A 23,722-nucleotide genomic window follows, 5' to 3' on the forward strand; every position below is an offset into this window, starting at 1 on the left:
ATTCCTCTCTTGCACTTTTCAACTTCAAGCAGTTATTTAGGAATTTTCAACCTGGTGAGCAACACTGAACTACCATACACGTTTGGAGAGCAGAGCAAAATTCTTCACTTATGTATCATCTAGACCAACATCTAGTCCTTTTATTCGCTGTGTTACCTGACATTTCTGCATGCTGCTAGATGGCTTAAGGAACTTGTCTCAAGTACTTAGCATATTAGCATACCAGTAAACAAGATGTAGTGAAAACTATTTCAGCATATCTCCTTTTAACAGCTCCAGTACAGTAGGATTGAAATGAGGGCTCATACATTTTTTTTCTACCTGTCAGTTTTCACTTTTTTTTTTTTTATTTTTTGTTTATACTGACCTAATGAAAGCACAGAATGTGTCTGGTAGACATATCGTGATACAAGACAAGCAAAGAGACAGTACAGTACGTACTGGAAGATACTGTGAGCTATCAGGAATCTACCACTACACAGTACAAGATCAAATATGTGGTGGTGTATTAATTCATCTAGTTATTCCTGTCTGCATAGAATCAGCTCTGTTCTCTTATCTGTTCCTAAGGAATTAGATTTTCCCTGTGATACATATTTTTCAGGGTTGTCTGTATAGTTTTCTTCTTCTCTGCCCCTCTTGCAGCAGTGCTGGCATTTTAGAAGGCACTCTGTAAGGAATTGTTCTAGCAGTATCCTTTGGGCCAAGAAAGAATTGGGCAAAAATCATCCGGGAAGCAGTCTTTTTTTTTTTCTCAAGTGCCCTAATTCCTAGTGTGATGTGACTAAGGGATACTCTTGGGTTGCTGTCTTTAAGCAAATTCCTAGCTCACATGGCTGTGAGGAAGATAGGAAATGTAACCGTGGTGCACCCCAACCTTTAAAAAAGAGGTAGATCTCAGGAATTTGCTACAAAAGCCCTCTCATGCGTAGTACAGAAACTGCATCTCCAGAGCTAGATTGTCCCTAAATAGCTATCATTATCACCCACATTATAATATCTGCAGCCACACTGGCTCCTTTAAGACCTCCTGCAGCCACAAGATATTCCTGCTTTGCCTAATGATTACATATATATATGTGAAACAAGGTAGCTGCATTTTTTAGAAAAGAAATTATAGCAGCTCCCCTTCCCATATAATGTACCTTTGTGTTTAAAAGATGTGTAGTGTAGTGAAACACCTAGCTTTTTAGCTCCTCCTCTAGTGATACTTCATCTGCATACCAGTAAGTGTGTCTTGTTGCAAACTGGTAAGATTTTGTGACAAATATAATCTGTTTTGTCTGCATACTGTAAGCACTTTATAGCAGTGGGGAATATGCCAGCAGAGAGGCTACAGTAATAATTTATGTGACAGCATATCACCACAGGAAGTAAAGTAATATTCTGCTCTGTCACAGGAGTCAGATAAAAGGAAAACAAATCTCCAAAGCATTTTTGTCAGATATTCATCCAATAGAATTCCCCACAGAAACTCCAATGAGACATCTGAATGGCTTGCTGTGTTTTCCATTTCATTACCACTCAACACTCTCTAGACTATAAAAATAGGGAAAGATTACTTCATTCTCTTAATAATTCTTAGCCTTTATAGGATGCAGATGATGAGAAACAGACATCTAGAAATACAGACTGCGCATTACATTCCAAGTTTTTTTTCCAGTGTTACTTCTTTAATTCTTCCTTCCCCGCAAGCATCCACTCAAGAAAAATACAAGGATCATCTGTAGCAATTGACATTAGTATCATATAACAAGTAATTAATATGTAAATGCCTGCTTTTGAACTGGATCCTCCTGCTGAAAGATACGAACAACTTCAATTGCCCTTGCAGAGGAATTTCACTTGAATACAGCTGGGAGTTGGGAGTATCTCTATGTCCATGATTTTGTGCAGAGAGCGGACCGCAGGCTATGGTCAGCCGCAGTGCGCCCAGCCGAACTGTGCCCGCACACCACCTGTGGCCTCCAGACAGCACGGCTGGGCTACACAGCCCATTCAGTGCCAGAGCAGCAGCCAGCTCTCGGCTGTAGATGAGCTCAGCTGTGCAATGACTACCTAAGGCACTGAGATCCAAAATGTAGACACTCAAATCTGCCAGTCAGCTGTTTCCTAACTCTGCAAGTTAGATAAATTTCTATTATTAAAGTTTCCCAAAGCACTCTGGCATGGTGTTCCTACTCAACACCTAACTCAGTCTTCTGTTTGTTTTACGTGGTTCATGATACCTAGTTAAAAACTCTGCAGAATTAAGCAGCTAAACCCCCATCCCCCAAATAAGGGAGCAGATACCGCTATTGCTTCACCTAACCTAACAGTGGTAGCAGAGTTCTGACATTATGAGCTGAGGAAGAAATGCCCACTTGCCTCCATATAGGTTTTTCCATTTTTTATTTTGATGTTGTTTGGCGGTTTTGCATGGAATTACACGTGAACTGAGACAGGGTAAGCAATGCTGAAACCAAGTCATAGGAGAATGGGGGTAAGAAACATGGGTTCAAACTCTGGGCCGCTGCCGTGGATGCTTTAGTGGCAAGACTAAACTTATCTGCTGGTGTTTCCTGACTTCCCAAATAGATTTCTACTTCGGGTTTGTGGTAGGTAATTCTTTATAAATAAAGAACCCCGTGAGCACGGGGTGTTCCACGTGAGCACCACGGCACCATGTGCACCGTAATGGGACGGCTGTTACGCTCTGCCCGGCAAACGAGCGAGCAGCGGCTCACGGCAGTGAGCAGGGCAGGCACTAGCTATGCGTAGCCGGGGCCTTGTGGTGGCTTCAGCAGGAGGAGCTCCCAGCGGCTGCCGGGGCGAGCAGCGTGATCCCGGCAGCACAGAACGCTGCTCTGCACCAACCGTCCCTGCGGGCAACACCGGCCCACCGGCCCCCCGTCCCTCGGCTCGGCCCGGCCCCGGCCCCGCAGAGGCTGCCGGGGAGCAGAGCGCCGGGGCGGCGTCAGCTGCGCGCCGGAAGGAGCCGTCGCCTCCGCAATGGCGGCGGGAGGCGCCCTGTGGTGGCAGGTGGGGGCCGTGGGAGAGGCGGGGTCGCTCCGCCGAGAGGACGCGCTCGCCTCGGTGCTTTCGTGCCCGCGTACTTCCCGCAGCCATCCCTCGCCTGCGGAACCGCTCCGGCACAGCCGCCCCGCCTGGAGCGGCTGAGGGGCTGCGGTCGGCCCCGGGGAGGAAACCTGCCGGTGTTGGCACGGCTCGGGGACTGCCTACGGGCTGCGCTGGCGATACCCGAGCAGGAGGCGGTGGCTCCTCGGGGAGAGGCGGCTTTGGCTGCGGGCGCTGCGCCGGGCATGCCGAGACTCGAGGCTTTGGGCTCTGCCCTGACCGCGAAACGGAGCCCAGCGTTTCTCTGATAGCGCTGCCTTGGCTTGTCTCCTCCGCCGATGGTGGAGAAACTGCGCTTTGTTGGTTTGCGTCAAGGTCGGATGTAGCTTGTGCACAGGTTTCTGCTGGCAAAGGGCACCTTTGGAGGCTGGATTAGGTTTTGCAAAAGTTACTAGAGCTTCATAACTGAACTTATGAATGCTGCTTGTATAACTTTAAGCATTTTAAGCCTATATATTTATGATTTTGTGCAAGTACAAGCAGATAATTAATTTAGCTTAATCTTCCAAGATGTTAATGCCAACATAGGAAATGGCATCAACAATTTCTACATAAGGAGTATTGGGGTGCTCATAGCTGGTAAGACCTGGGTGTCTTTTTAAACTAAATCATTCATATAATGCTTTATGATTTGTGGGTGTGCATGTGTGTGATCTAAGCTTGTAATCTCAGTTTTTAAAGACATAAATTTTGTTTTCAGATCTATGGTTCATCAGTGTTTCACATACCCTTCACAAAATGTCAAATTTTGTAGAGCGTAGGGAAATAAATGTCCTCTTTATCTTTTTGTTCATAAGAAGTAATTCATTTGTTTGTGCCTTACAACAGAGAGGCAATTCAGCCTTGGACATTAGGTAATGAGGATGATTTCAGGTGTTTTTATTTTTTTTTCTGGGGAAGAGTAAAGAGCACCAAAGACAGGAGGCATTAACTGCCCAATTAATGGAGGCATATAAAAGGAGCTGAATTTTCTCCAGGAAGAGCAGATACTCCTTTTACAAAATTTGGGGGAGTAACCCGTGATAATACATTTGGTAATCATGTCTGTTTCTGAGAAAATTCAGAGATTCCTGTGAAGAACAAGATTCCTTAAAATGGTGAAGCTGCGCACACAAGGCTTTATGTTCCTTTGAAGACCTTGGCTTACCATTGTAAGGCTTGTCTGTTCATGGTAACATCTGGTTTTTTTCAGAGGGGGTTGTTTTTAATTAGTAGCTCTTCCTAAAATATACAGTGTCTGCCAATGAGCTATTAGCAATTATGTATTTGATGATTCTTGGGAGCATTGTAAAAGCATTGGAGCATTGCAGCTTTATTGCACAGTGTAATCTGATTTTTATTTTCTAAAATATTGCTGGAGTAATGTTCAAACAGTGTCAGGATATCACCGAAAGCTGTCTGTGTTTGATTTTAGGTTAAATACCCTGATGTGCAACTTGCTGTCTTATTGGAGCATGGTGGAGCTTGCATGATCACATCTTGCTAGAGGTCTTCTCAGAAACTATGTCATGAGGTTATCTTGCTGATCAAAACTTTTACTTGATGCCTGTTAATAGAAGAGTATCAAATCACTTTGTGACAGCACTTCATAGGGGACAATTTGGGTACTGTAGATGTTCCTCTCACCAGCACATCATGGTAGATGTAACAGAGAAGGAGATGGATAACCCCACATTTAAAAGTGACACTGTACTTTCTGATGTTCATTTACACTGTCCAAGCAAAAGGCATCTCATGGTACGATTGAACACAGTTGGACAACCAGGTAATGTATGTTTAGACTGATGGAGCTGTATTTTAAGTGTACTCATATCTTTGTAGTGTCTGAATCCTTTGAATGGTTGATATTATTCATTACATATTTTATTCCAGTAAGAAGCAGAATCACATCCTACTCAGTCTTTATGAGGAGGGCTAGCTGGATTCTCCTCATGAAATTAACTTCAGAAATGAAAACTATTAATGTAGAATTTTTAGACAGCCTATCTTAAAAAAGAAAAATTACTTTCTGAGAAGTAGTAACCAAATTACCTTGCTTGCACGTTTAATTTTATTTATTTGTTTGTTCGTTTACCTATAATCTCAATATAGCACTTTGGGAATCATGTTAAAAAGTTGGGATGTTTCTTCCATACAAACAAAATATGAGAAGTCAGGGGTTTTAAATAGTGTAACTTAAGTTTAAAATAAAAATTATCAGTAATTAATTTATGAATTTTTATAAAAGCTGTATGTGATGATTTACTGTCTATTCCAGAGGAGCCTAAAAGCTTTATTTGTTTTTAGTTTTGGTTGGTTGGTTGGTTTTAAAAAAAATTGGCAAGAAGAAAGCTCAGAATAGTGGTGGTTTTGACTGATGTACATCATTTCAAGAGCCAAGGCTGTAGTGGAAATGAATTGGCAAATGCCTCTGACTGATTGCCAGCTTGTAGGTTTCTATAAAGTTGTCAAGGAAACTGACCTTGAAGCTACTGGTAAAATGTTCTGTAGAAAAGTACTGCTCCTGCTGTGACAGAAGTGTTAATTGTTTTTTCAAACCCAGTTTGACATAAAAAGAATAATTTCTGCAGCTGTTCTAGAATATGACAATGTAAAAAATGATAAAAATAGACTTGACAAAGAAGTGGATAATAATTTTGACCCTGATCAGGTCAAAAACAGGTAATTAATGCTGTGGCGTGTCTTCATGCTGTTGGACATTTGTTTGCTGTGATTTTGCTTGATACAAAGAACCTTTCATCAGAATGAAATGACAGCATGTGCTACTTAATCTGAATGTACTTGGTCTGGGAAATTCCTTTATTTATTAAGACAAGAATTGGATTGTAGTATGACAGCTTTTACTCTAGCTAATATGACAACAATCTACCACCGTCACTGCTGGCTTTTTAGGGAATCTCACGGGGATTTAGTCTCTGCTGCTTTGGGTCAGTTTTACCTTACACCTTTTGAACATGTAGAGGATCAAAATGGACTTGGAGAGCAAAAGCATTTCATTCATTGATGGCATCCTCTAATTTGTTAAACATTCAAATCAGTTTAATCTGGTTGTCATGCAAACAGTAGATTACTTAAAATTTTTTTCATGCTGGGATAGGCAAAGATTTTATTAGATCTAGCTGAAAATAGTCTCTCTGGAGAGGAAGTTCTCTCAGGTTACAGTAGGCCAGCTTTTAATGTCTTGCTAAAGAAACTGGAGTAGGACTTCATAAATTGTGAAATTGTTGAAAGCAATGGTGGCAAGCACTTTCTGTCTTCCCTTTTGGTGTGAATGAACATAATTAAGACATTCTTCTTAGAATTCTGCTGGTAGTGACCTTTTTTCACTAGTCATATTCTTAGCTATTTTTTTCTCAAGTCTCAACACATTGTGTGTGATTTTAGAATAATGGTAGTGTACCATTACTGCCTAAAATGTCTACAAACACTGATTTTGTACCAGAGTAGGTGAATCAAATTCCATGGTTCTGTGTTCCATGCCTGGCCCGTTCACTCAAGCACAGTGCCTAAGCAGTGCTGCAGAGCTGAGATCGACTGTAGATGGAAGAACAAATGTTTGTTCTTCCTCATATGTTGTATTCAGACAATTCAGATTCCTATAATTAAAATTGCCAGGTCCATGTTTGGATAACTTAAAATTTTTACTAGATGCTGAAGTCACTGGATCATGTTTGCAAAAGATTTTTAATTGTTTTTTTGAGAATGATGGCCTTATTCATTTAATCTCTTTACAGATTAAAAAAACAAAACAAAACAAAAAAACACCCCCAAGTGTCAAGCATGTCCATCTTTGGCAAGCTGTCTCCTGTGAGCTTATGTCTGCTCTCTCATACTCTTACTAAGCTGGTTTCAAGGCTTGAAGTTGCTTGAATTCCTAAAGACTTTTAAAACAGTAAAAAAAATTCTGCTTGCTTTTTACTAGAACATATTTGTTTCTTCTAAGATAGGAATTAAATCTTAACCAAAAGAAACAAATTCAAACTTGTATTAATTCTTTTTCGATTTGGTTTGAGCTTGTCTCAACAGACAATCTTTTGGAGGATGTAAGAAACCATACCTTCTGTCAATTATTAAAATAAGCGTTGCTAAATCAGGTGAAAGTGTAAGTTCTGACTGCGTAGATGCCGAGTCAGCCAGTAGACTGTGAAGGTGCTTCATTTATTTCTCCTGACAGAACTTAGTAACAGAAATATTTCTTCGGTGCAAATTGAACTGTATTTCAAGTTATCTGTATAATTTTTTATCCTCTAGATTTTTAATACGTGAATTGCATACCCAAATTTTATGCTTGTGGAAGTTGCATATAGATTCTGTTCTTATGCGATGTTTAACTTTTTCCCTCCCTCCACGTTCTTACAGTATTTCTGTCGTATTTCAAACTCCTTTGGAACACAGAAGATTCAGCATCTGAGAAACATGTGAGAGAAGCTACAACAGAAAGAGAACACCAGTACAGAAGTGCAGATGAACTGTGTGACAAGGACAGGAATAATCTAAAAAAAGAAAGAGAATTAAATAGTGAAGGACTAGAAGCTCTGCTAGACAACGATGGAGACTTGGAAGTAGTCAGAAGACCTCAAAGTGCCTCTGATTTAGAAGCGGAGGATCTTTTGAGGGATAGAGTGTATCCTGTAATTCTGATGAAAGGGAAAGAAGATGGTTTTGAAGATGAAGAACAAGAATGTACTTGCAGTGATGTTGTTAAAATAGGTAAATAGTAGGCTTACAGTCAAGGAGAAATGGAATAAATATGTTTATGTAAAACAAAAGAAAAATATATTTTCTTTAGAAGTGGAACAGCAGTTGTTAAATGAAAGGAGATAATAAAACAAACAATACTGTGATATTGTAAATATTTTAAAAATTTACCATTTTTCCCCAGAAGTGATTTGGGTATTAGTATATCATGGGAAACTTGGTGCTCCTTAGTTAAAGTGGGGTTTTCAGCATTATTTAGCATTATTATATAGAGTAAAGAGTGTTTAGTTCTATATTTGAAAGGGAAGCATCACTTGATTTTCAAATTTGCCACTATGGAACTTGATTTGAACAACATTTTGAGGTAATTGTTTTGCTCTGCTTTCATTTTCACAGAACATACTATGGCGACCCCCTTAGAGGATGTCGGTAAACAAGTATGTATTCTGCCTTGTAGTATCTTGCTGTTCATGGATTGTGCTTCAGAATTTACGCAGTTTTAAGTGCTTCTATCCACAGGTCTGGCGTGCAGCCTTTCTTCTTGCTGATTACATTCTGTTTAAACGGGACACGTTCAGGTGTTGCTCGGTGCTAGAGCTTGGAGGTGGCACTGGAATTACAAGCATTATCATGGGAACAGCTGCCAAGAGAGTTTACTGCACAGGTAAGGCAGTTATTTTCAGTTAAATATTTTCATGAAACATCACGAAGCAGTGCTTTCATCCTGGCATTTTCATCCTTATCTGTTCAGTTTTATGTAATACCTTTTTATTTACATGTATAAAGTGGTTTATTGAAAAACAACAAGAACTTTCTCAACAGATTGAAGAAGCAGTACTACTAAGAAGGATACCAGGGAAGCAGTCATCAGTGCATAGAGTTGCTTTGAATTTTTCTTAATCTTGTCAGCTTGGGAGAAACTTACAGTATTAGGCTGAGAGGTCAGAGGCATGCATGGCCCATGCAAAATATTCTTATTTTGAATATCATTATCACTTTTTTCCAGATGTTGGTGAAGATCTTCTGGCCATGTGTGAGCAAAATGTTGCATTAAACAAACACCTGATGGATCCAGGAGGTAAGTGCTATACAGTCAGTGTTTGTGCAATTGCCTATATATGAACCACTTTGGGATTAAACAGCACAGTCATTCACTACCTGGTATATTCACAAGTAAATTTAATTTTTCGTCTTGGTTAAAAGTGACTAATTAAAAAACAAAGATGCGAGATACCTATATGTGGTCAGTAATGAGACAGCTTCCTTCTGAGAAGAGCAAAATACTTACTCTTTATTCTGTCATCATCTAAGACAAGCTGTAGTTCCTATAGTCATTATGTTAGTTTCACTGAGGTACTTGGGAGGATCACAGATATTCAGGTGCCAAGGTGACATAAACAGAGTGTAAATGACAGAGACAGAACTCTGGAAGAGAGAAGTATTTTGCAGGTGAGACATATAAAAGAGAACATTAGGTTGTCTTTCTGACCCTGAAGTTCATCCTGATCTCTTGTGAGTGGTTAACTGGTTTTGTACTGTAAATGACTTGATGTTCAACTTTTCTTGTTTCATATGTCCTCATAATAAATTTTCATCACTTGTTTCAGTACAGAGGCCATTTGTGACTGATGTGATCTTTCTTCACCCACAGGAGGGGAAGTTAAAGTAAAAGAACTGGACTGGCTGAAAGACGAATTCTGCACTGGTACGTGGTTATAATGGGCCCTTTCAGATAGGGTTTGGTGTTTTGTTTTGTTGGTTGGATTGGTTTTTTTTTTCCTTTAGAGCCATCAAGAAAAGCTTATTCTGTTGTTTATGAAGTAAGTCCTCCAGCACTTATGCCTCTGGAAAAATAGTTGAAAGTACACAATTGTCTTTGGGTGCATCACTGCCATGTGAGTGAGTAAGGGTTTACTGATAGGTTGAGAATAGCCAAGTGGTGGTTGTCCTTTACTTAGGTCGAAATCCAGAGGTGCAAACCAGAGGTCTGTTATGGGGTGATAATGGAATCCAGGCACAATGACATGGATTTGAGTTACTGTAATCCAGATTTTGATGATGTGGTATTGTGTGGTTTATGACTGCATGAATACAAAACTATAAAAGGTGGTGGGGAGGGTAGGTGATGATTTGAAGATGTATAAATCCTTCTTTCAAACGTAGTGGCGAATGTGTTATATTTTAAATATTTGCCAAGGGAATGTGTTCTGCTGCTTTTAGCAAAATAAAGGCACCTAACTTGAGTAACATTTAAAGTGCAATTAATGATAGTAAAGCAGATCACTAGAACTTTCTTTCTAGTGATTGCAAGGTCAACACAAAACTGTAGCCCTAGGTTATATGAAGCCTACTTTATAGCTTGTTATATCATCAGTTGGATTTGAGGTAATGCTTCTGAAAAACAGAACAACTATTTAAGCAAGTGGAGGCATCCTTTACACATTCAAAAGCCTCTCTTGGACACCCAAAAAATTCTGGTTAATGAAAATATTTGATACTGCCAGTTGAAAAGGCTTTGTGTTTTTTAGACTTTCAGAGAAAGCTTCTATATTTTAACAAAGTCTAAATTTTAAAAAGCACGATGAATTAGGAGGCTTAATCAAAACTTATATGAAGATGGATTTTTTTTTTATTTAAAGGGGTATTTATTTTAATTATTTAAATCTGTTGATCTCTTTACAGAGTAGTAATTGGTTGTAAATTCTGAAGTAAAAGAAAACTTACTTGTCAGTCAGCCTTGGGAGGATTTGACATAACGCAGAGAAAGCACAGGACTGCAGGGAACTTCAGAGAATGATTAGAGGGAGGTTTTGATTTGCCTTCAGTGGGGTGCTCCTTTTATGGAGTAGCAGATGGACACAGGAGTTAAGAAGTTTCTTTTTTCCAGCTGTCAATCATTTGAGACATTCAGTCATGTACACCAAAACCATATTCTTTGTTACAGATCCTGAAGCTCCTTACAGCTGGTCTGAAGAAGAGATTGCTGATTTGCATGACCACTGTACTGTGATAATGGCAGCTGATGGTAGGAAAATATGAACAATAAGCTTTTGTATCAAACACTTGAGCATTATGAGTAATCATTTAAACATACCTAGTTTACTTGTAAAATCTAATAGGTCAGATCCTTACCTAATTTGTCAAAGCTCTGCCTTAAGTGTTTCTGCCTGTATTTTTTTTTTTTAACAATTGTATTTACATTCTGAATTAGCAATAGGAGAACAGATGTTGAAAACTACTAGCTTTTTCTTTCCTTTGGTGTGCCAGTTATTTGTGACTAAATAAATTACTCAACGTAATCACAAGTGATGAATTTGACTTTAAGAAGAGTTTTATCCTACCTTTGTCTTGCATCAGATAACCTCTATGCAAATAATCATAAACAGGTGGCTCGACTAATACATTCTGTAATGTGAAAAACAGTTTCAGATGCTGCACTTGCCCATAGATTCTATGCCTTTGGATATCTCTGTCTTTTTTATTTTTCTGCTCTTTTTCTTGCTTAAGTGGAAGACTGAAAAATGACAGGCTATCTTATCTGTATAGGAAATCCATTGTTGTTTTGATATATAAATAAAGGAGCGTTAGGTTTAGTTACGATATTGAAAGGTGTTGCAAGACTGCTTTCCGAGGAGATAATAATATATATAAAAAATATATAATTATATATATTATATAATTATATATATTATATATAATTATATATAATATATAATAATAATATGTATATATAATAATATATATAAAATATAATAATATAATGGTATATTAGTTACTGGGTTTTTTGTATTTTTGTAAGAAATGAGGCCCTATACATTGTGATATCCTGTCTTTTTTTTTTAGCTTAGCAGTAAGATATTCCCAGGCTGAGAAAAATCTTGTTAAAGTTTTGTAAGTTGTCTGACAGAAATGATTCCCATTGATATGAGAGAAATCTTCAAGAAAGCCTTACCTAAATAGCAGCAGTGGATACTATTACAGAGTCAGTTGTTGCCATTAAAAATGTACTTTGGGTTTTAGTTAAAATAGTGACTTGTTTGATTAAAATGATCAAACTAAGGCCTGTTGTTTAATACCTGAGACTTAAGTAAATATACACTTAAACGCATGTATTTTTATGCTCCTAATCTTTTTTTTGTAGTGTTCTATGATGATGATCTGACAGATGCCTTGTTTAGAACGCTGTATAGAATCACACACAACTTGAGAAATTCTTGCACAGTTTACCTAGCATTAGAAAAGAGGTAAGTATTACCAAGAACTTAAAATAAAAAGCACTAAAAACTTCATGTGCTTTCTTTATTTGGAAGAAACATCTGATTTGATTGAAGGTCAGCTTCTGATTTTCATTGTATTAGTTGATCACAGACTGCAGTATATGCTTAGGACAAGCATTTGTTTTTGTATGTGCTTAATTTTTATCAGTTCAGAATTTGACTTCCACAAGAGTTTGGCTTTTGTTGTCCTACCTTTGTTTTGCATCAGATAACCTCTGTGCAAATAAGGATAAATAGGTGGCTAGACTGATGTATTCTATAATGCCTGACAACATTTGCTATATGTTTTTGGGTCATAGAGTGGAATGAAGTGGCTTAGAATTAGGGTCTATGCTTCCCAGCTTGAGTACCTCTATAACAATTTCTCTTGTATTTTCCTTCAAGGAATCATTGAATGTTTTTAAGTAGTCATGTGTTGCAGTCCATTCATAAACTAATATTTAAATAGGCTTTGCTTAAATCTCTGGAGATACATAAGCAATAGCTATTCATATGATTTGTTGCCAAGTGTTTGTCCAGGAAGCCAAGCCAATGATTCTGATGCGGCAAAGTGCCTTAAAATCAATGGAAAGATTTGTCCAAGAGTTATTGTGTATTGATGCTAACATGAGTCTTGTCCGCTTTTCAGGAATAACAGAGGGGTTACTTAGCTTTGGCTATCGAAGTTAGTTAATTACTCTGAAAGACCCACATTTTCCATTAGCTGAGCAAAGTTACATAGCTATTTAATATGCCAGTATAGGAGAGATGGTTTAAGTTATAATATTTTCTTGCCAGGCTGAACTTCACTTTAAGACATATGGATGTTACATGTGAAGCCTACAGTCATTTTAGAAGTACTCTAAATGATTTGGAGAACCTCCAAGATAGAAAAATGAAATATACTGTGGAGCCCATCAAGCTCGATTTCTGCCAGTTTCTTGTTTATGAACGAATTGAGCAATTGGTAAGTGACATTCATTAAAATAAATGTAATGTTTTGGGCTAATAATCTCAAATTAGTTTTCATCTGTTCACTTAACATGAAGTAAGAACAGGAGAATAAACATTACCTTTTTGTTTATTTTAATTTAGCTTTTTGTTACTCTTGTTTGTGCTTACATAATCTATACTAGATTGACATAACATACCTTTTCTATCACCAGCAATACAGTGGCTTAGATTGTTTCTCAGCCTTTGAGGAAATGAGTGCAATCTCCATTACTTTGTAAAGTACAATTTTTTGCAATTAATTAGAAAATGGGACCAGTATCTCTTCTCATTTATTTGCTTGTAGAAGAGCTTTATTTTCATAGTTTTAATAATTTCTTTCCCAGTTCAGGGTTCAGGAAATAATGTTCTCATATCTATAAAGAAATTGATTAGCTGTAAACTTTTGTTTTTTTCAGAATCATGTCAAATATAATATTTGTGGTTATCTAATCACCTCCCAAGCACTTATGGTTCCCTTTCTCTATTTTTTTTTTTTCCCCCAATTGTCTGCTCTTACGAATATTATGCAGGGTAGCTAATAGCTTGCTAGCTTCTAGACCAATACAATCTAACACATCTTTTTAGGGAACTTGCAAGTCTTGTACTGGATTGCGAATCTGTTACCCAGAAATGATGTTCCTGTAGTCAACATACTATTGCTATGTCTTCTGCAGTATATATGCATAGTAAGGTTACAGGGGCCACAGTTAGTTCGTGAGATTGATTTATTTTACTTAATGCTTATACCTTCAGGCATAAAATGTGCATGCAAAACTTTAAAACAAGTTTTACAAGTATATAAATGTAACCTGGATTAAACCTAAATGTGTAAACTCATTCCCTAGCCTTTTTGCAGAAGGCTGCTGGTCTTTGAAATATATGCTTTTTTAAAATGTCTGGGTTTTATTTACCATGAAGCATACTGCCATAATAACAATGTCATGATGAAGAATATGTGATAGTCTGCTTAATAACCTTTCGTATCACAGACAAAACGTATACTAATTTATTCTACAGAAATAAAGTGGTTTGGTTTTCATCTTCATTGTCCAACAGATTGAGAAGGGAGTGTGTGTTTGTATACGATATGCATTTGTGAGACTTTGATTCCTCAGTAAATGGAGTATTTTTACAGTTGTGGTTTTACTATCATTATTGAAAATGTTTGTCAACACAGGCTAAGAAAAAGAGCAAGATTATCAGTGAAAATACTGCCAAAGGTCATGCAGACCAGTGAAATAATTTTTAAACAAATTATTTGAGTAATACTATTTATTTATTTAAAAAATCATGCTACAAGAATGGAGAAATCAGTTATATTATTCTGTCGCAAAGATAATTTGGCAGTTGTTCTAGGAGATTACATAGATGGATTTAGTATCCATCCACAGATGGATACTATCTATAGGTGGAGTGTGTTTTAAAACTTGCCTTCAAGTGGGCAGGTTGAACTTTTCATAATTGCAACCTACTGATCTGAGAAAATACCTGTATGTATTTTTTCCCACTCCTACAGGAATTATGGAAGATCATTGCTGAACAGCTGACAGGGACATGAGAAAATAGAAGATCTTTATCTAAGGATAAAGGCTTTTTTGATGGTTTATTAAAAAAGAATTTTCATCCCAAGAAAATATTATCCTGGTAGAACTGTGTTCTCAGAAAGTACTGCTATGCATATTTGTTTTACTTCAGTAAGTTTTGGTTTTGGCACTTAGAACTTGGTTTCTTTGATGTTTCTTCTATGAAACTGTTTAATGTTGATCTTCAGAGTATGTGCTGGATGCCCAACAGTGGCAGTGACGCAGTGACTTGTTCTTTGTGATTGATGACTTAGGTTTTACAGTCTGACAAAGACGTATTTAACCTTTTCCATGTGGCTGATTTGCAGATGTCATGCATTTTCCTTTTTAGTTTTCTGAACACGGATACTGTTCTTGATCTTATCCCAGTTCCACATTATTTGTATTTATGGACATTTGTTAAACAGTGTTCTGGTCAAGACTTGTTTGTCTTTCACGGACTTTTCTTTAAGCAATCTTTTTATGAAACTTAGTCCTTAATTTTCAGTTTGTTCTACTAAATCATTCAAGTTTAGGGCTACTCCTAGGTTTAGGCTGAACTGAAAGGAGACAAGATGTGTTTTGGGCCTCTAAAAATACTCTACAGAGGTCTTGGAGCTATATTGTCCTGCTGGAATTTTAGGCTATTCTGTCCTTGCCAGGTTGAAGGTGGGAAGGTACCATGTGAAGTGATATGCTACTGCTCTTTGAATGTTTGGAATTCCAGCCTCAAGGTATATGTGCGAGGCTGGGGAGAAGGAGGTGATCAAGAATGTCTTGCCCATACAAATTGAGCCTTCGGTATCTTAGCCCTTGGATTAAAGTACAAGATATTGATCAAATATCTCCTGTGTTGTTAATGACAACAAAAATCTATTTGTACTTCTTATAAATTTTATGTGTACTGTTATGTTTATATTACTTGCCATATGTACACTGTCACGGAGGTTCTTGTGCCTGCTGAATTCTTTAGCATTATGAGAGTGTCGGTGATGAAGCTATTCTGGCCTGTGACTCGTGGGATTGTGCATACGTTACATTAGAAGCATTTGGTTGACTTCTTGAAAATCTGTTTTACATTTGGTTGAGTTCAGTTGTTTTAGGTCAGTTATTTCATAACCTGCTTATGTGTGTAAAGACTTTTTTTTTTTCATATTCTTTAATGAGATGAAAGGTTATTAGGTGATGATGCATTTTTCCTCTGAGTGTAGTCAAAGTAAAAATTACATTGTTAGCATATATCTGCCTAGATTAATACAGAACTTCTCTCTCAGAACCCTCATTTGAACTTCAAAGATATAAAATTATATTTTAATCCAAAGATTCTCAAACTAGTGTACTTCTTGTTCATTTTGTAATGTTATTAACTTTGCTGGATTAACTGAAAACAACTGGTTTTGAATGTAGCTGCTTATTTAAGTAGTAATTTTTTGAAGGCTGTAGCAAGAAATTAATTTGAACTGATGTGAAATAGCATATGCAGTTACAGAAGATTTTTACTTGTGCAGGACTTCTGAAGGTCTTTGGGATTATCAACAGAAACTTATCTGGGTAGAGGGATTCCATAGATCTTTTAAATGTGTAATTCGGCCATTTTTCCACTGCTGGCTTAAATTAACATCTGAAAAAGATTTTTATACTTGTATCTTTGGTTGAGTAAATACAATCATCATGGCTGCTTGGGAAGCAAGCTGAAGTAGAATTTCGTCCTAAAGAAACAAAGTTAACCTTTCTATTGAAGGGAAACAACAGCTTTGAGGGTTCAGTGACTGAGATCTAAAGGCCAAATTGCAAATTTGGATATGACCCTTTTCACTGATGATAAGGAATAGTCAAAAATATGCAACAATTCTGAGAACACAAGAATCACAAGAGTCTCACAATGCATTAGCTTTGCGGTGTTAATGAGAGATAATATAGCCTGTCTTGCCAGATAATTGTTCGCTGCTACTTAAGGATATTAAGTATGGATGCCACCTTCTCAATTTTGACTTTAATCATACTTTAAATGTGTCGTACGTGGTAGTTGTTTTCTGAACTCATCATGCAAATTTACACCTTTACCAGTTCCTTGTTTATTCAGATGATTAAAAGTGGGGAATTGTTTAGTCTTGAGCATACAGATTATGATTGGAAATCAAGTTAGTGCCTAAAATGATAATGCCCTTAGCACATTATCTGTGTTTATGTAATCAAGAAGGCTTTTTTCCTAATAAAGTATGATTTAAAAAATAGTATGTTCCTGTGGTGATGTATCTAAATTTTGAAAACTTGTCACAGGTAATGTGATCTTAGATTTTTTTTTTTTCAGTCCTGTCTTATACTTGTTTTTTTGCTCTGTGTCAGACACAATTCGCCGTGATTTTTAGCCAGATGGAAAGGAGAGAAAATGTGATTGTGAGAGGGAGAAGATGTTAGTATGTATACAACTGTCCGGTATAAATTGCATGAGGCTTTCAATCCATGCAACTTATGGAAAAGTCAAGTGATTCAATATCAGGTTGTGTATGGTCTTGGACTTGTGAGCTACTCTGAAAGAGTTTGCATATTTCACAGTAAAACCCTTAAGAACTCTGCTGACCTATCATATACTTCTTTTTGATCACCTCATAGCTAATAGTGAAAAAAGGAAAATTAGTAAATGTTCCAGGTCAATGTTGCCCATTCCTGCAAGTCCTTCATTTCTGTGAAGGGGAAGGAAGAGAAGGTAGGTGCTTAATCTAAAATTTATTAATGTTTCTACTGTGCTGTGAAGCTGAGGTTGGAAAGATTTCATTTGGTAAGCGGACTTTCTCCTCTGCTAAATAAAGTCATTCTGCACTTGGGAGCGCTTCTGGATCTGGTTGGCATAGTTCAGTTGGTCAGCCAGATGGGTCGTTTTGGGGGGAGAGAAGAGCAGAGGAGGTGGAGAGGAACGTGTGGAACTCTTGCAGTGCACTTTTTTCTGATAGAGGAGTGTCACTTCTTGGGAAGCGTGGTAATGGATGGACACGTGGTCTTCCAGGAGGAATCTTGTTTGAAACAAACAGATTTTTACTTTTGTCACTGGTGGATGGTGAAATAACACATGTTCTTTCTCACTCCCTTCAAATGAAGATGGCAGGCATCCCTGTCCTGCTTTTACCTTCTCTTAAGAGGAACATGAATGATGTAATTGTAGATACTGGTCAAAAGAACTTGAACTTTTGTGTGACATTTGAATAAGCATTGCAAGCTGATTTACATTTCTTTCTTTTCAATCTTTTTGATGCGAAACTTGGAGAACTGCTTTGTTGTGAGCTTTTGTTCACAGAAGTGAACTTCTGTCTGTCATTTTGCAGTAGAAAGAAAAATTGTTTAAGATAATGTCTTGGTGGATACATTATGTATATTTATTATCTCTGTGTGTTCTCATGTGTAGGTGGCTATTCATAGACCATACTTGTAGCTCCATCTGCTGTACAACACTTTGAGTCAAAACATTTTACAGTTTGTTAAACACCCCGTTCCTTTCTGTTTTAACAATATTGTATTTTGGAGTAACAGTTTAGGTTGACTATGTAGTTCTGCATTTCTCACCTAGACTTGCAGATGGATGTATTAGAGATGAAGTTACCATGGAAATAATCTTGGGAAAAAAAGTAATGTTTAATTACCTACTTTTTAACAGTAGCTTTAGGAGACTGCCTCCAGCAGTTTTGGATTTTCAGGAAACATTATAGGAAGAAGTAGACATAATTTTGTGTGTGTGGTAGGGACTTCTCGTTCATTAGAAGATCAGGACTTAAATTGGATCTCAACGTTTTATAGCATCAGTCTCGTGAGATTTTCTAGTCATTGACTTGACTGTTTTCATGAACTTCTATGTACACCACTAGCTTCAGTTCTTTTTTGTTTTCACCAGAGAATTAAGGGCTTTGTGGTTGCATTTCTAGGCATTTTTTGTTTGGTTGGTTTGTTTTTTTTTCATTCTGGTGGACATTTTGGAACTTGAAGAAATAATTTTGTGTGTTTGAGATTTCTACATGAAATCTCTTTCATGTAGTCTTTCATGTCAAGATCAGTAAGCCAATGGACTCCAGCATCTTTTGTTAAGGAACCAGTATAATACTTGCCTATGTCTAGTGGGACAGCACAGTGTGCTTAAAGTAAATTATGAAATTGATTATTTCACAACAATAAAAGTGACTAGAGTCAATTTTGTAAAGACTTAAATGCACTTTACCAATGACCTTGCAGTATCATATGATTTTATGAACATTTATTACACTGTTTCTGAAGCAGACCCACATCTTGCTAGAGGCCTTCAATAGCATAAAGGGAAAAATAGCAAAGAAGATTATTTTACTTCTCCTGGTGCTATACAAGCAAATCATATTAATTACCAAAAAAAAACCCCACCGAGAAATCCTGGATAGAAAATGAGATTCCCTGAAAATGGCAGGGGTGGGGGCAGCGATCCATAGTGGTCCTAAAAAGCAGCACAAAGAATTTCTGGAAATCCAGAGGGATTTAGAGGGGCAAGGGGGATTCCTACGAAACTGAAGGAAATCCTAGAAAGTAGTGTTGGAGCTTTCCTGGAAAGCCAGGAATTGTCGGGAGGTGCAGTCCTACATGGCATTGTGGGGATTGTCAGGAAGCAGCACAGGAAGCTCCAAGAAAGTAATGGGAGGTAGGAGTTAGTTCTTAGGAAGTAAGTGGGGGTCTCCTGGAAAGTAATAGGGGAAATTCAGGAGCCCGAATGTCTAGATGATGCATACGAGTAAGCTTGATCATGATGGGTTTTTTTTTTCCCTTTAATGTCCTTTTATGTAGAAGTACTGGCCTGTCAAAAGATGAAGATGCAAATTACAATGGTGATGGAGAAATAAAAGGGTAGATTCTTGCAGACAAAATGAGGAAGCAGATCCTCAGTTTTATCACATCTACGCAGTTGCCGTATTTCTTGCATTGAGCAATGTGTTTTCAGAAGCAGCCTTTTTTATGTGCGTGGAGTTTTGGCTGCCCATCTTTGAAGAGCCCTAAGAGTCTAAGTCAAGTTCATGGGTTACTGTGCAGTAGCTGAATCACAGTCTGTCCATCTGAACCATGATCACTGAAGCATATATAATATATTTTTCTCTCTGTGGGCTCTGGATGAAGGATATCATTTTGCATTATGTTTTATTATGATAAAAAAATAGGTAGCTGCTGTAGAAGCAGTCCTGCTTTCAACCCTCTGTGCGCTATTATATTCTAGTTGTATATTTTCCCCTTCTGTAGTGCTGGTTATAGCAATTTTGCAATCTGAGTCAGATTTCTTTTGATTCCAAGGAAATCTAATTGCAAGCATATTTCTCCATTGGATCAATGAGATCTGGTCTAACTGACTCCTGTGATCCAATACAAGGCCATCAGTAGAGTTTTGTTGCTGGGGTTATAAAGCGAGAACAGACCAATTATTTTGATGGCAGTGGATAGATAGTTGGGTCTGCTTCGGGGTTATATGAAACTGTACTTTCAACACACGTGGCAGTGCATGGCATTTTAGCAAGCTGATTTATCAATCATGTGCCTGAGACCATGATTACCTGCAGATTACCAGGAGCGTTAAGGCCAAATGCTGCCGTTGATTTTAAAGGCGGTTGCTGGTGCCGAGTGTTGGGTACAGAAGACTAAAGACTGCTTCTGAAAAGTGGATGCTGAAATCCTGTGTATCTGCTTGGTGTGAAATGTCAAGGACAGCTGCCTGCCTCATAAACTTATAGAGATTTTTCAATCTGAAAGTAAATTGGGAATTATTCACTTAATGCTTAGCAACATGTTTTTAAAATGCAGTTCATCTCCTGGGTGTGATTATGGTGTTCATAACCTGAAAAATGCAGTTGGCAGAAAAGAGCTTTCCTGTAGATTAATCCCAAAGGTTAGGGACTGAAGATTTTGTTAAGATCCATGTGACAAGAAATAGAAAATAGGGAAGGAACAGAGTTAGAGAGTAAGTAATCATTGTTCATTTATTCCTGCATTCTGAAACTTGTTTTCATTTACTTGAAAACACTGTTGGAGGGAAACTAATTATCATTAACCAAAACCAATCAGGTTCTAGTCTTGAATGGGATCTGCCACAGCTGCTGGAAAGAAGCTGTTTCTTTTCAGATTCTCCTGTGTCTAGATACAAATCCTGTCCCTTCTTCACTTTCCTCTACCCTCTAAAGAGAAGATTATGTAGTGTTTTTCATAGGAGAGAGTATAAATTATTGATTAACATGCTGACTGTTACCTAGAGTGTTACACCAGCCTGACCAGGTAAGCACAGTGTGTGATGTGCGTAGCTAAAAGAAAGCAATGGAAGGAGACAAAAAGTCTTTGGAGGTTCAAGTCAAGTAGTAGGATTTGAAAATGAGCTACTTCTTGCTGCTAGGTTGTCAGAGCTTTGGCACATGACATAGGTTCAAAGGCTTGTATTTTCTTACAGACTTCATTCTGCTTTTGTTTCACTCATCCTGACCCCAAGTTTCTGTGTGTCCTGCATGGCTGTGCTCAACGTTGGTGCATTAACAGGCTAAAGGTTCATCTTGAAAAATACTGCCTCTTTAGGCTGCGAGCAGAGTGCAGTCAGATGCGTTGGTACAGCATGTTGTCTCAGAGAAGGTTTCTTCCAGCAGATGGCATATGGAATTTCTTTTAACAGTACCAGCACTCAGATGAAGTAACATAATATCTACATATATGCGTGTGTTTACAGATTGCTTGCCTAAGCCAGTCCCAGTGGTGTCAGGAAGAGGAGACGTGAAGGAACATCCCTAGCTTCTTCAGCAAGGTGAGTGTGTTCTCTAAGCTCCTGCTTCCTTTGTATGATGGATTTCCTTTTGTAATAGGGGTATGTCCCGTCCCACTCAGTGGGTAAGGGTGAGATTAACTTTTTAATTCTCTGCGCGGTAATCAGGAGTAATGACAATTACTCTAGAGGTCCAAAGAAATCACAAATTTACTTAAAACTCAGTGGAACTATGAAAGATAATGGCTTGGCAGAACTTGTAATGATATTACCCTAATGTGCTGAAAATTAAGTTAGAGACAAAGAGGGAAAGAAAGAGAGAAAAAAAAAGGGAGGAAAAGAGAAAAGATACCACCACCTTTGGATCCAGCAGTGTTTTCTGCTTGTAGTGGCAGTCCTCAGGTGGCAGGCGCGTGCCGAAAACTTATGTTTCTCCTTTATAACCCAACGTGCCCGCCCCATAGACAGGGGTCTATTGTCACTGAGCAAGCGCAGTGTATGCTCAGGAATGTTCAGCAATGTTCTAGAAATGAGTGGGTTGTGGAGGTCTTGCGGACCACCCAGGGTCATGAGGCCTCAGGATATGTTTTAGGAGTCCATTTGTTCTTTCTGCTATCCTGTTAGCTTGGTTTCCTTAGTTTTCACCCACTCCTGGACCACCCCAGCAGTAAAATGGCTGCCATTGTCTGAATCAATTTAGGTTTGGGTAAAAAGCTAAACCAGAACTTTAACCCTTTTCCACTGTATTTTCCCTGGTCACCTGTGCTACTGCTGAACAAGTCCCGGTTATTACTTCTGCCCTAACAAGCACATATTGTTTCCCTTCTGATTTCTTAAAGGTCCTATGTAATTGACCTGCCAGGTTTCCCATGGTCCTTTTCCATCCCTCAGATGCAGTGGGGCATCTTGTAAAGGGTGCTTTTCCAGTCTAGTACAGCAGAGGCCACAGGCAGAAATTACTATGCTAAACAGTTTTCGATAACAGGCCATCCTCTGCTCCCAGCCTCCTTAATGGTCTTGGAGGTCTCACTGTCCCCCCCTCCTTGGGGTTGACCGAGTGACAATCCTTCACAGGCATGCATGCTCAGAAGACAGATGGTCTTTGTCTGCATGTCTCAGGAGTAGGGGAGTTGGCTCACGAGACATTGTCCTCCGCAGGTACCGTTCTTGGTCAACACTCCTTCGTAATCAGCCCATCCTTGCCCATGTCAAGACGGGTGTTTGCAACATTCACTTGTTACCAGAGCCTTACAGGGTAGTGACAGCAAATTGTACTCTATAAAAATTCTCTTTATTTGATGGATTTTGTTCTCTCTGGTTTCTTATAACTAATAATGATTCTGAAAGAATAGGAGTTTTGTTTTATGTTTATACTCCTAGGACTTGAGCTGATCAGGCAATGAAAATAATACACTAGCACCAACTATAAAGAAAATAAGTTACTTGGAAAATAAATTGCTCTATTTTCCTCTCAAAGCAGAATCATACTCATCTGAGAAGGCTCACAGGAGAAGGGGGGAGGCGTACATTTCAGAGGCTTCTGTTGGCCTTTTGCTACCCAGGTCTTAGGTTTTGAAGAAAACCAAGACGTGAGTGGGACCTAGAATTCTGTGAGATGAGAGCCAAGGCAGGATTCAACATGCTTGCAATAGCTTCTGTTGTGGAGGACACACATAATAATATTTATTACTGGGTGGGAGTTTCAAGGGTAGTTTTGTGTCTGCAAATACCACATTGCTGTAGATGAACTAAGCAGTGACAGAAGAAGGGGTCATTATTGCTTATAGAGAAGCTATTGTGAAAGGTTAATATTAGTGAGCTGTCCCACTCCCACACTATAGAGAGAGTTGATTGCTGATGTTTTCAGAGAGGATTGAGTCCTGGCTATAAACCTACTGATGCATCAGCTCTGCTGCTGACTTAATCTCATCTGAATTCTGCACTGTTTCAGTGGTAGGGACACGCGTGGTGTTGGGTAGGAGGATTTGTGTGCCATCTGCATGTCACTGCCACGAACGTCACATCTAGCTGCTTCAATCCACTACTGTCTACAAGAAATACGTGTTTGCTGTAGGTCAGGCTTAAATATTACTGAAGACTTGGATTTTAGATTTGGGGTTTGACATCAATACCAGGTTTAATTTGAATTTCTAATCAGAGTTAAAAGCCCAAATGACTTTCCCTGTTGTTGTGTTTGCTAATTTAAGTATGTCCCAAGTGGCTGCAGGTAAATATTAGTAATTAATGAAAGGAGAGTAGGTTTTTGTGAAGCTGTAGTAGCGCAGACCCGGATTCCCATCACAATTAGCAAACAGGCTCCCCTGCCCGTCTGTCAGGCACATAACGGCCTGCTGAGCTGA

General features: G+C 38.4%; 2 protein-coding genes across 3 annotated transcripts in view; both read left to right on the plus strand.

Annotated features, from left to right (window-relative positions):
* The first annotated feature begins 2,939 nt into the window (after positions 1-2,939).
* METTL22 (methyltransferase 22, Kin17 lysine) lies at positions 2,940-16,860 on the plus strand. 2 transcript variants are annotated; one of them, XM_075767972.1, is made up of 12 exons: positions 2,940-3,021; positions 3,946-3,990; positions 4,532-4,882; positions 7,477-7,827; positions 8,212-8,252; positions 8,320-8,479; positions 8,822-8,893; positions 9,467-9,520; positions 10,760-10,840; positions 11,957-12,059; positions 12,870-13,038; positions 14,581-16,860. In XM_075767972.1, the coding sequence occupies exons 3-12, from the start codon at positions 4,660-4,662 to the stop codon at positions 14,620-14,622; spliced, it is 1,296 nt and encodes a 431-aa protein (XP_075624087.1). In that variant the 5' UTR covers positions 2,940-3,021; positions 3,946-3,990; positions 4,532-4,659; the 3' UTR covers positions 14,623-16,860. The 2 variants fall into 2 exon arrangements, with proteins under 2 accessions (XP_075624087.1, XP_075624089.1); XM_075767974.1 differs by having other exon boundaries at positions 2,941-3,021; positions 8,335-8,479.
* A 4,485-nt stretch (positions 16,861-21,345) lies between these two features.
* Positions 21,346-23,722, plus strand: part of ABAT (4-aminobutyrate aminotransferase) — a 62,763-nt gene continuing 60,386 nt past the window's right edge. Inside the window, exon 1 of the mRNA XM_075767969.1 lies at positions 21,346-21,404. The gene's annotated coding sequence lies outside the window, so the exon portion shown is untranslated. The remainder of the gene's footprint in view (positions 21,405-23,722) is intronic.

This window comes from Balearica regulorum, chromosome 15, assembly GCF_011004875.1.
Source record: "Balearica regulorum gibbericeps isolate bBalReg1 chromosome 15, bBalReg1.pri, whole genome shotgun sequence".
Classification (NCBI taxonomy): domain Eukaryota; kingdom Metazoa; phylum Chordata; class Aves; order Gruiformes; family Gruidae; genus Balearica; species Balearica regulorum.

Bases quoted from the DNA above. Each gene is read 5' to 3' on its own strand.
- METTL22 (XM_075767972.1), top strand. From the start codon at position 4,660: ATGCCTGTTAATAGAAGAGTATCAAATCACTTTGTGACAGCACTTCAT. The intron at 8,480-8,821 runs GTAAGGCAGTTA...ACTTTTTTCCAG, and splicing joins CAAGAGAGTTTACTGCACAG to ATGTTGGTGAAGATCTTCTG. The intron at 10,841-11,956 runs GTAGGAAAATAT...TTTTTTTTGTAG, and splicing joins TGTGATAATGGCAGCTGATG to TGTTCTATGATGATGATCTG.